This window comes from Calonectris borealis, chromosome 3, assembly GCF_964195595.1.
Source record: "Calonectris borealis chromosome 3, bCalBor7.hap1.2, whole genome shotgun sequence".
In the NCBI taxonomy this organism is placed as follows: domain Eukaryota; kingdom Metazoa; phylum Chordata; class Aves; order Procellariiformes; family Procellariidae; genus Calonectris; species Calonectris borealis.
Window position 1 is genome coordinate 121,706,122 of NC_134314.1, and position 12,953 is coordinate 121,719,074.

General features: G+C 38.9%; 1 protein-coding gene across 2 annotated transcripts in view; it reads right to left on the minus strand.

Moving 5' to 3' along the window:
• Window positions 1-12,953, minus strand: part of SPTLC3 (serine palmitoyltransferase long chain base subunit 3) — a 168,212-nt gene that overhangs the window by 82,152 nt on the left and 73,107 nt on the right. The window contains exons 1-3 of one of the 2 annotated variants that reach the window (XM_075147713.1): window positions 4,758-4,825; window positions 3,244-3,306; window positions 2,540-2,705 (exon numbers count right to left, since the gene is read on the minus strand). In XM_075147713.1, coding sequence (XP_075003814.1) covers window positions 2,540-2,653 — 114 coding nt within the window. In that variant the 5' untranslated portion in view covers window positions 2,654-2,705; window positions 3,244-3,306; window positions 4,758-4,825. Of the gene's footprint in view, window positions 1-2,539; window positions 2,706-3,243; window positions 3,307-4,757; window positions 4,826-12,953 lie in introns of those variants that run through there. The other variant, XM_075147712.1, reaches the window with a different exon arrangement.

Genomic DNA, 12,953 nt, shown 5'->3' on the forward strand with positions numbered 1-12,953 from the left:
AAAAAAAAGGTTTATGGAGCCGATTTCTGCAAAGCCTGATGTTCCAGTCAGTCAATTGTGTGCAACTATTGCCACATATTCCTGGCTTAGAAGCCTTCACTGTGCCATGCCCTTGCTGCAGCCTCTGCACCACCAGTTGCCTCTCTCAAACCAGAACACGTGTCCCTCCCCCTCCTTGCAAAGTAATACAGCTGTAACTAACCCCAAGAGTTTCAGAACTGCCACAACTCTCAAGTGCTAGAATCAGCATCATCAGTCATGTACCCTGAATATCCTAGCACTATATTTCCCCTACTGTGTAAGGTGTTTAATGGTGAATTAATTTACCGAATAGGCAGTAAAGTACATATACATATGTGTGTGTGTGTGTGTGTGAGAGTGTTAGGGGAAATCGGGGCAAGGTGGAAAAAGAGCAAAAGAGGAAGGGAGGAGGATGACTGGAATCATGACAAACCTGGGTCTGGTTCCTGCACAGGCTTCCTTGTGCACCCAGCTGCCATATCCCCCGCTCCTCAGATCCCAGCTGTAAAGTGGGAAGCACACCTCAGCGAGGTGTTGCAAATATAAACACACTGGAAGATTGTGTGAAGTTGCACACCTACAGCAGTAAGCCATGTAAACAGATCAGGTAAGAAGGAGCAGTATCTGTTCCTGTAAAATAGGATAAAGCATAAGTACCGAACAGGGTGAGGCAGCTGGGGCGGGGAAACAGACCAGACAGGAATGGGGAGATTCCTACCAGGAATGAGATTCCTGGTTCATACAGGACTCTTGTCTGTTATTGTTTCCTTCTTTCCCAATCTGTGTTTGAAGCAGGAAGAGAGGGGAAATGGTATGTAATTCAGAACACAGTGCTAGACTCGGACTTACCAAATCTGCCTTTGATAAGCCTCCTGAACTTTCTAAGGCTTCACTTCCTCACCACTTCCTCAGCCATGGATGGTTGGTTCAGTGGTACCAGTGGTTCAGTGCTTCTTTCAGACATCACATAGCAGGGTAAAACCCCTTGTCCTCCAACCATACGGTGCTTGTAAGACTTCACTAATCTAGCAGGTACATCTATTAACATTTCCTTCATTTCCTTGCCACCCCTTTCAGGCCAATCCTTATTTCCTTTTTGCTCACCCTCAGTAATATTCTACTTTACTTCTCTAGCCATGTCTTTCCTATTAAGGAGGAAATCCTGATTAATGCGCTCCTGGGAATCTACCGCTTTCAAAACCACCCATTTGAAACAGGTTAACAATAACTGAATGGCAAGGCTTAGTCCTTGAAATTTGCCACTCAAACTGAAAGCAAAGATTTCAGACATCATTATAGCAAACAGCTAACATATAAAATGATGAGAAGATATATGTGATATATAAAAGGATGCTAGATTAGGTTTCTGGAAGCAAATCCCAAGAAAGGTCTTTTCAATCATTGCACAAGCTTTTTTGCTTTCCTCATCCTACACAAGCCAATGATTGGGAAACACCCATACCAAGGGAGACACCTGAAGCCAGACAATCATTAAGCATGACACGCCCAGTGCCTTCATTAGAGTGCTAGGTGCGTTAGAGCCCCATTTAGAGAAAGATATAAGATAGCAGCTTATTTGTAAAACAGCGGAGCCCTTGCCATGGAGCCCTCGCCACAGTCATTATCTAAAGCTTTCAACAGGGATGGTCAGGTGAGCGCTCAGGCTCCAAAAGCAACCTTCTCCATCCCCCTCTCACCATCACAGCATGCTGTAAAGCCAGCCTTTTTCTAGTCACTACAAGATTTTCTATTAATGATCACATCAAGATCCAGAATTAGGACACTTCAAGACAGAAGGTATCACAGACAGAAAATATTTAATATTTAGGCTCTTTTGGCAAAAGCATACCTTTGGTTTTGTGGTTCATTCTTTAGGATGCTACATGCCAACTGTTCTACAAAATGTTCACATAAATGAGAAGCACTGGTTTCAAAGACAACAGCCTGAGAAAACAGTAAGTAAACCGACTTGGATTTTAAGCTGTATAAGCCTGGAGAGAAGGCATCAGAAAAGCGCAGGCATCAGTTAAACCAACCTTGCAGTAATGTAAACATCAAGAAAAGACAGCTTCCTCTGCCTACATTTTTTTGGTTATACTTGTACAGCAATAAATCACACTTTAAAAACCATTCCACACACACTTTGAGTTGATAAAACAGCTTTCCACTATAATCCACCATACATTGCAAAGTCAACTCCACCATCAGTTAAGCTTTAGAAGGAAACTACTACTTTTCAGCGTGCATGTGTTTGTTGTGTTTGATATGAACTAGAGGCTAGTTAGTCCACGGACCATCAGTATGTTGCATGAGCATTCACAACTCTCACTGCAGTTTAGGATGATAGAAAAAAAACCAGCTTCAGGTCCCAAGATTATAAAACTTAACATACAAGCCTAATCCATACAACCTGTTCAATGGAGACTAAGACCGCCATAAAACTAGCTTAATAAATAATGTTGCAACTACCTATTTGTTTTCAATATTGAGGCAATAAGGGTAAACAATTAAACCTTACCTTCATTCCTTTAGTAATTCCATTTTTCTTATAGATTCCACTTTTTAAGAGGTTATTCTGTTTCTGATGATGATGATGTAGATGTCCATTGCAGACAGCATTGGGATTAGCCATCTGTTGAAATTAGTCAGATTCTCAGTTCTTAAGGGTGTCTCAGGTCTTTCTACTGTAAAAAAGACAGTGGGACGAGTAGATAAAGTTCTTGGTTAAGGCCTGAAAGGTATCCAACTGGTCCGTCAGGATTTTCCGGGATGAGAGGAGGAACTATCTTTTGCAATATCCTAGAAACTTAAAACTGTTTCTTTCATACACCTTCAGCCCCAGCAAGCTAGAACGTGAAATACATCGCAGGAGGTGTGCTCTTAAAATCTCTGTAAAATACTGCTCATTGCTGGCTATTGTATGAACACAGCTTCTATGAGTCAACAAGACTGCTGCAGCTATCAAGAAGTGGGTGGATTCAGAGGCGGAGACATTTAAAGATATATTACCTCTTAAATATCTCCCAGTGAGGAACATTACATTTTTTTCTCCTGATTACACTCAACGTAGAGCTACATTACTCCATTTAGAGTAGAGTAATAAAATGTTCTGAAAATTTAAACAGACTAATCTTTAAAATTACATGGTTAATCTTGCTAAGAGTATATTGGCTGAAAAAAGTAGTATTTCGCTGAGTAGAACAGAACAACTTTTTTTTTTACCTTTTTTTTTTTTTTTTAATAATCTCTTCTTATATAGGTAGCGTGATAGACACAACATTAACCCTGCAAGGAAATGGAAAGCATTTTATTATTAAAATGAAATTTTATCTAGAGCTAGAAACAATATATTTGGCCCTATTCTACAGATGCATGCACAGGTATTTACTAGAGTGAACTGTCCCTTTAAACTCAGTTTGGCAAGTAATGGGATAAATAGCATGCTATTATAATTAATGAGAAATAAACTTTAATAAGGTTGATCAATTTAGTTTTAAAACAAGTCAGGCTTTAATCACATGTAAAACTACTAAGCAGGAGTAACATACATCCTTCCTTTTAAGACAAGAGTTTATTGATTGTGGAAATACTCACATATATTGTCTTTTCTGAACCAAATTCTCATGTTTCAGATTTTAGTGGCAAAACATAAAAGTATAAGCATCTCTGGCAGCATTTGATAGAATCCCTTCCTCCCAAAATAATTAAAATCAGTGTGGAGACAGGTTAAAGGAAAGCTGTATTATAATATCCATTTTGGAAAACAGTAAGGATGAAAGGCTGGGAGAATAAAAACACTTGGACTATTTTAATTAGAAAAAATTACTATGTCATCTTGACAATGAAATGTAAGTGATATACAGAAAAAGCAGCCCACAACTTGAGTATGTGGAATGCAGGAAATTAAATGTTAAATGAACCACTGTGAAAACATCCAGGGAAACACATTGCATTGGTCTTGAAAACTTGTCTTAGACATGTATTGAATTGCTAAAATGTATTTTCTCCTTTGAAGTGATTTGCAAAGTGGGATATCTTCAACGTATTGGAAAACTTTTGGTCCCTACGTAAGAGAGACCTGAACTGAACTGTGTTTGAAAGAAATATCTGTGCGTCTTTCCTTCTGCATTTCACCTCATTTCATACTACCCAATGGTCTGCAGAGACTTCCATTAAGATCTGTAGGAAACCTCCATGATACACTATAGAGTAGCACAACTGAAAAAGCAGTCCATCTCTAACTAGGTTTGATTTTTATATCCTTGGAAAGAAGCCTTTTACTTACATATTCCAATCAATAAGACAGTAGTAGTTTTGGTCAAGAAAACATTCTCCTTAACTGACTAAAATGACACAGAAACAGTAAAACACCAAAATGTTTTCCTTCACAATTACACCAGATTCACCTGAGATCAGATCTCAGATTTCCTAGGTTTTGTCTTTTTGGTGTGTTTCCTAGGTAAGGATGCCTCATTTCTGTATGAATCAGTCTTTTTTAGGCTTCATTAAGGCATCTGCAAGGATAACTCAATTACAGATTAATTGTGAATATGTAGTGACAAGATAAATTGTTGGTCCTGATAAGTGGCTAGGAGTTCATATTTGCAAGGAAAAGACTGATATGAGGACAAGCCAGAAGTAGGTGGAAAGAATGGTCCGTAATACTTCCCTGCATATCTATCACCTATGGTACCGTAATAAATGGAACAAAATAACGTAGAGCATGCTCTCTGCACCTGGCAACCTCCTCCCACCAAGAAGCATTCTTCATTTGGGAATTATTTCCTTGATTGTCACAGCAAATCAAACATCTGTAAAACATGCCATCTGCTCAGTCAGTTACTGATCATCTTGACCCTGTTATGATAAAAGTAAGATGAGAAAACTTAAAGTAGCATTCTTCCCCTTAACAGCTTCCAGTGTCTCAGCTAGCACCTCTGCCAGGTACACTTTCCAACAGACTCAGCACCTTCCAGGGCACAAAGTGATATAATTAACATTTCATGTGTGTCTTATTCTTTTTTTTCAATTAGGTTTATCGGGGAGTGGAATCTCTGATTAGATAACAGTCCAGATGATGCAAATTCTGTCTCTAGTCCCAGGCTGTAAGTCTACACTTGTTATCTATTTCAAGGCCCATGAAATACCAGTGCCCTTCTATGAATAAAATAGTGTATTAAATATGCTATAGTAATTTTAGTTTTCAATGTCTCTAACATTTAAGATCACAAAGTAGGAGCACTTAAAAAAAAGAGACTACATTTAAATATGAATTTAAACGAGCAATTTTAAAAACCTCAAAGAACAGCTGTCCTTTTGGATTTATTTTAACCATGCTCTAAAAGCCAGAACTCACAAAACAAATACCACTAGGGGCTGAGTAAAATTCCTGCCCTGATTCCATTCAGAGCAAATGATTTATAGAAGGGATGAGTCTGGCCAAATACACACAGATGATCTGTAAACAGGATGTGGTATTTCTCCTGCAGAAAAAAAGAATGTTGAATTGTGCCCTTCAGAACTCCATCTTACTCAAAGCCATCTGTTACTCAGGCTTCTATATCCATATCTAGCATGCTACAAATTAGCTGCATCTAAATCTATTACTCAAAAATATGAGAGTCTGCTGCCTGCACACTGGAGGAAAGATCCTTTGCAACACCAGAACCACCATGAGCAATACCCTGTCTCTTTTTACCATTCTGGGAAAGCGGAAGGAAAAAATTTACTATGCTGACTGTACAAGAACTGTGTGTACTTAACTGCAGGGAACCCCAATCATACAAAGATGATATATGCGCTTCACTTTAGTGGCGTGGGTACGGGTCAGAAGTAACAAAGTTGCTCTTTGTACACTGGCAAGAAGATGGTGAATTTCTAAGGTTACAAGCAGACCACACACCATGTTCTACGTAGATCCTAGTAAAGTTTTTAAGGCATGGCTACCATTACTATAAATCCGCAGGAAAACTACCAATCCGTTCCCAGGACCTAGGCTTTACTCCTTGCTTTGTCATTATCATGTTAACACCATTGGGTCTTTGCTGACTCACCTCTTGAAATCAGGATAAAAAGTGTTTAAATCCTTTGTCAATGCTCTGAGACAAATTGCTGAGGAGTGTGGTGCAAAAGTGAAGTAAAATTATATACAGTTAATTAGCTGGGGTTTAACAATAGAGCAGAGAGAAAAGGGAGGGGTAGGGCTCTGTCTAAGCAGTCTCTCAGTATTTGAAGAAAATCACTTTTCTGCTATGCACTACCATTGTTACACGGGATAGGTTAAAAGGTTGACCTCTGCTGATGCACTCAAATGAGGACAAAACCATCTAACCTTCCATTGGACTTTTGGTCCAGTCAGACCATTTAGTGTCATTAGAGTGGCCACAGGATCCCCATTTATAATAGCACTACTGGATTACCTACCAATAAAAAAAAGTACATGTTGCAAGAAAGCGTGAGAGCTAATCCCCAGAAAACTGTATTGTCATAAGCCAGAAGGATTTCCACAGGATTCCTGCTCATCCCAGAGAACAGTTAGTTACGGCATAGTTGTGAAATGGTCTTGCAATCTAGTTGCAAGACCTTGATAATTTCAGTTAATGACAGATGCAAATTTACATGCCACATGAAACAATAAGGATCTACACAAAGACATCTACTAGCTTTATGCTTATTTTCACTGGACAGACACCAATGTCAAATAGGAGCTGAAAAAATTGGGAGCCTAACTCTATTCCTTTGTTAAAAGTCATGTTTCTAATAATATTTAAATTAGCTGCAGAGCATGCCCCAGTAGTGGAGTATACAGTTAAAAAGCCTTCTTGCTCTCCGGATCACTTCTTCAACAACAGAAGTCCACCTTACAAATTCTGTACACTTGATGACTTATTCTCTGATCAGATCCCTGTATGTTTGGTACCTGTGGACACATGGATATTGGAGACAATTCCTGCCTCAGTTATGTAAATGACTTACGATATAGCAACACCAGTGAGGCTGAAATAAATGAACAAATAGGGAGACACCATACCAACAAAGCAACATAAGCAACAGCAAGTACCAGGTATCAGCTGGCTAGTCAACTCCCTGGGTGTCCTTCCAGATTCATCCAGACTTCACCAGCACTGGCTGTAGGATAAACGTCCTAAACGTTCACATGGAAGAACCCCTAATTCACGTTTGCTGCTTTAAACCCTATCTAGCCAATATATATGTGGGAATGAGTAGGGTTATCACCCTACACCTGAGCGTAAAACTGCACACCAATGCTGATGGATCCCCTCAAGTGCCCTTGCACAACTGCCCGTTGAACGATATACAAAATGCTTTGAAATTCGTCAGGAAATAATCCTAGAGCATCTCAGAACCAGGACCCATGACATAGGCAGATGCATGCAACCAGCATTGCAACAGAGAGGACATGGTACAACAGGCAGGGCTCCTCCAACTCTGGCAGGTCCATGCATCATCTGCAGAGCCCTGGGGCTGGCATGGCTGCCTTTTTTCATCTCTGCAGTCTGGGAGCTGGAGGGGAGAGAATGGTACAAACAGGCTCCCCGGGGTAAGGTAGAGGGGGATATATACGCTACTTTGAGTTACATCAGATAGTAGTGGCTGGGAAGATCAACCACAGGGAAAATTTGCACATTTTACAGCTTTGCTGGGTTGTATGAAATTCTACAAGAGAGGCTATGAGATCTCCAGAACAGGAAGGTCCTGCCAACAAAGTAGTCTTGCACCACTTAAAAAATAAATTTCCTTGAATTCACTGCAAAATGCTCACACTCTGGCAGGAAAAGCACAGCCAGAGATGTGAGCATAGGTGCAAGAAGACATGTCCAGCTGTGAAAGCTGAGCTAGCCCTAGGAACCAAGAGCCCGGGAGCAGGCAAGGACTTGGAGGGTGCAGTCTGACATGCTTACAGCTGCTGCACTGCAGCCTGTTGTTGGACCCAACTGTTGAACAGACAGATCAGACTTACACAGCCACTTAATTGCTTGTTATAAAAACCTTTCTGCGTAAAGCAAGAATATCAGTTTAAGCAATTTTATCCTGTCAGCATGTACAAATGACTACCGTCAGCAACTTTTTTTTTTTCCTACTTACGTAAACTTCTTTAACTTCTGCTCTACAAGTGCGTATCAAGTCTTGATGAGCTTCCTTCAACATTGATCCTGTTCTAAGGGACATGGAGGTTGCCATTCTGCTGGCAGAGGTCCCTCCTCCACGCTGCAGATTTAGACTGCAACTAAATCTTAAAAGGGATGGAGGCCTCTTTCAGGGCTAGTGGATGGAGAAGTGTTGCTTCATAGCTTGAAAAGTGACTCTAGGCTTCTGAACTGCATTGGTTTTCCCTAAGAGACATTTTTAGAAAATTCACTCTGGCCTGTGACCTACTAGGGTGCAAGAACTTCTTAGGGATCATGGATATAGGTACCTAAGGAAAGAAAGCCTATTGTGCAAACTTGCAGTCTTTACACATGGATTCACACATTTGAGGTATCTACAAAAGATTGAAAATTTCTTTTGGTACACTTCTATGGCACTCCATGCAACTGTCTTACATCGGAAAAAATTTAACTGATTTTTATTTTTTTCCCAAAATGGGCCTTGAAAATTTGTTGTTATTTAGTATAGCAACAGCCCAGATGGATGTGTTGATTTTTAATCACAGAGATGGGACATTACTAACCTACTTTCAGGCTCATACCTGAAGGAGTAGCACAATAGCATGATTCTGTGGGAAGTCACATGCACACAGGTACATGAAGAGAGCACTTCCACAAAGAAAATACGAAATTCCACATTTTTTCAAGCAGTTGGCATTTTCTGCCCCCTCCCCCCATCTGATCCCCTGTCTCTAAAAGGGGAAAAAAGTCTATAAGCCCCCCAAAATCCAGTTCTGGGCAGTCCAGAACAGGTGTCACCTTTGAAACCTGACACACCTCATTAATCCTCTCCAGTTCTTTCTTTGATGGATGCCCAAGGGAAGCTTGGGAAACAGCATGAAGCAGGCAGAGACTTGATCTTTTACATTTTCTATCTGAATTTCATCTGTATTGCTTTATCATCCGAATCTATTGTTTCTCTCTTCCCTTCCTTTCAACAGATTTTTGTGGATAGGCTCTCAGTAATGCACAAAAAGCTTTTGGCCTTCACCCATCCTGCTTGCCCACAAAATCATCAGTGGGCTCAGGAAAAAAAAACAACCCACAAACAAACACAGAGTAGCCACTGAAAATTTTGAGAATTCATATTGATTGACACTAATAAAAAATGTATGCATGGTATAAGGAAGGGAAGAGATATCCAGTTATGAGCACAGGCTAGCAGCAAAGCAGTGATATGTATGAGTATTAATTGAGAATCAAAGGTTTACTTTGATATGAGTAAAGTCACTGAACTAGTCAGAGCGTGAAAACTACAGTACACAGGCATAAATTAATACACCCATTGAAAAGACGTGGAGAACTAGGTGCCCTGTATGAACACTTGTTAGACCACCCAGGCTGGCAGTTCCATACGCTTTCAAAAAACTTCCCTTCAGGTTTATAACCCCTATGAAGACAGGAGTGAATTCAGTTTAACAACGTGATTACACTAACTGTGTTCATGAAGGGATCAGAAAATGTTTTAAAAACAAATGACCCTTCTTATTTCAGAAACTGTTGGCTTAAGGGACTGAAGAGAAATGCCAGTGAAAGAGAAGAATTTTTGACAAAACCACTGCTGAGAGAGGGATGAAGTGCTAGTAATTTAAATGAAGATACGCTTCTACTAATTGTTCACTTTGAGGAAAAAGGAGAGAAAGTTTCCTCACACCTACATGAAAGTACGTGTTTTCAAAGGGAAGCTCAAACACTGCTGACTAGGGCAGATGCTCTACTTATGCTGCTTGCACATCCCTGGCGCAGAACATGTTCTGAATTTGGCTTCCCACCAGCTCTGTCTTTTGTTTCAAATTTGTTGTAGGCTCTTCAGAACAAGGTTCTCATTTTACATAATGGAGCTCCAATCACACCTCCCAGTGCTTATATAACACTGGAAATAAATTATCTTTTATTGAAAAGCAGAATAAACTACAGCAGAGGATTTTGCTGTGATATCAGTGCAACCAGAACTATTTGAGTGCACTAGTGAAGTTAATTCAAAGCAGACCACATGAATTGCCAGACCTTCACTGATAAGCCAAGTACCCTCAATCGCAGTGGACACATCTAAAAACCCCAAACTAAACATGGTATGCATAACATTTCTCATTTTAATGTTGCATTTTATTAAACTCTCCCTAGATGCACTTAGTGTTAATGTTCCAGTGCTACAAGGGAGATGTATTGAAACCTTGACGTACATTTCTCTGAGCAAAAACAGTTGCTAAAAGGAGATGCATGAACTAAGCACAGCTGTTTTACTAATTTGAGTTATGCACGACACTATTGTATGTCTGAATGCCAGATCATCTGATTGTTGGATAGCAAGATTCTTTGCTTAGGTGTCTTGTTTCTGTAATTTTTGCTTTTACCACTTTAACATGTAGCTGTTAAAAAGACAAATACAACATATTTCTTGCTACCCACGGATGTCATTCCCTTCTCAATTAGGGTTGAAGTCTCATTCTACTCTTGCAGTATAATAATACATTATTTAAGTCAATATATGTCAGTGGAGTAACAACAGTGTGAATAAGTTACCAGTCATGGCAGACATATTCAATTTCTAATGATTTTTTTAATCCTAACTTTTGTCAATAGTGTGTCAGCAACTAGCATAAGTTTTGGTGGATTTTTGAAAAACACTTTACATTATTAAATCCATAGATCATTTATTATAGACTAGTAAAAGATGACAGACTGGCATATTATAACCAGACCTAAGCTTCGTGTATCAGCATGCGCGCATCCCTTTGGATGTTATTTTTGAACTATATAAGGAAACCACACATTTCAAATCTTCAGTTGATATTCCAGAGCCATTAATGAAGAAGTCTACTATTCAGGCCAGGGTTTAGATAAAATTAATAAACTATTACCTGGAATTTTTTTTCCTGTTTATAATCAGAAGTACACGTCTTAAATATACTAAGTCTGCATTAGCTCAGTTATGCAAATAAAGGAGGCTGTACATTTTGAGTAGAAAAAACCAACACTAGGCTTCCAGGTAGCCAAGTTTCTACTAGTTAATCGGATGTATTATGTTATGAAGGAAAACCATCATGGTTCAGGATAACTTGGTTACCATGGTTAGTAGTTTGGGGTGTCTTATTGGCATGTGATGCTTACAGATATTTTTGGAAGTCAATTAATATTGTAGGGCTGTACTTGTCTGGACCATTTAGATCTATAAAAACTTAGGTAAAGGTTCTGTGCTGTTTTGCTGTCACTACCATTATTTTCATAGTCCCTTTTGTTTTTTTAGTGTCCATAAGCTGAAAATTAAAATATAATATCCTTTGTATGATGTAAAAAGTGCATGTACCCACTGATTTTGGATATTTCTCTTGAGAAACGAGGTTTCTAAATCCTTCTTTCTTTCCCTTTTGTTTATTTTACCATAAAACTTAAATCCTCAGACAACCTGTACTCTGTATTAACAGTCTGGTTATAACCTTATCTACTGAAAATTCAGTCACAGTTGCGCTTTCCTCTGAAAATACCTACTTACACATTTTTGGTCGTTATGTAGGTTACAAAATTATTTTATAATTGTCTTCACGATTTTCTGGATACAGCCAATATCAGGTATTGAAATACCATAAAACTAATTTAAAATAATAATGATTTGAGACCTTCTCCTTTCCAAAACTTTTGGATGCATTTGAGTCATATTTTCAAGTACTAATGCAAAAATCTTTTGTTGTTATTGAAAGTTGGGAATCTCTCCTGACAAAAAGTTAACTTCTAACAGCCCCAAATCACCATAGTTAGAAACACAGGCTTTGCTGCAATATTCCCAAAGCATTACTGGAGGGTTTGCAGAAGAGAGGGAATTTTTCTGACTTTTTCATTTCAAAGAATTCTTCAAACTCTTGAGTACAGAGAGAAGCTGGTACAAACATTTTTGCAAGATTTTTTCAGATGGACATACGGAACTCATGTCAGGTAAGAAAAGGAAACACAGAACAAGTTACTCTGCTTGTAGGGTAAAAGTATCAGAAATTACCTTGGGTTCGAATCCCCAAACTTTCATATTTGGGGAACTATTCACATCCTTAGCACAAGAATTACAAGTTTACCTTTTTCCACTCACTGTACAGAACAGTCTTCTAGCAGATAATCTCAGCACTGCTAGAGCAGTCAGGAGAGTAAAACCAGTAAACAGTTTATCACTTGTAAAGGGGGCGATCGGAGATTATCCACATCTCACTTTCCAATCTGGATAAAACAGTTAATCTTATTCACTTTTTATTTACCAAGGCAAGAAATTTTACTCATTTTTAGTTTGGTGTTTGTTGTTTTTTTTTTTCCTTCCAGGTGCACCATTGTGAATACTCCTATTCCTTACAAACTATAAGTATGCCCCTCACAAAAACAATCTATTCACCAAGACACAGAGAAAACTTCATAAAAAGCCATACCAATAAATATCTTATACCAAAAACTTGTATTTGGTATTCTATAACAACCTGTACTGCAGGCCCAAGTAGAAAAAGCCCAACAAGTTTCCTTTTTTGTGGAACAATAAAATCTGCTTTTCTTTAGTTACAAATCCTGCATCTCCTTGTTCTTTCATGAGGTACAATAAGACGACAGGAAAACGGTTGCAAGCCATAAGCATATACATACACTGTCCCCGTGGGTTCTTAAGCAATATTACCAGAACTTGTTCTCTGAGTGTATCCAGATGTCAATCAGCTGTAAGTACTCATAACATTAGGAATTTGTTAGGATTTTTGATATATGGTACACATATCTGGTTAGGAATCTGTACCCAAC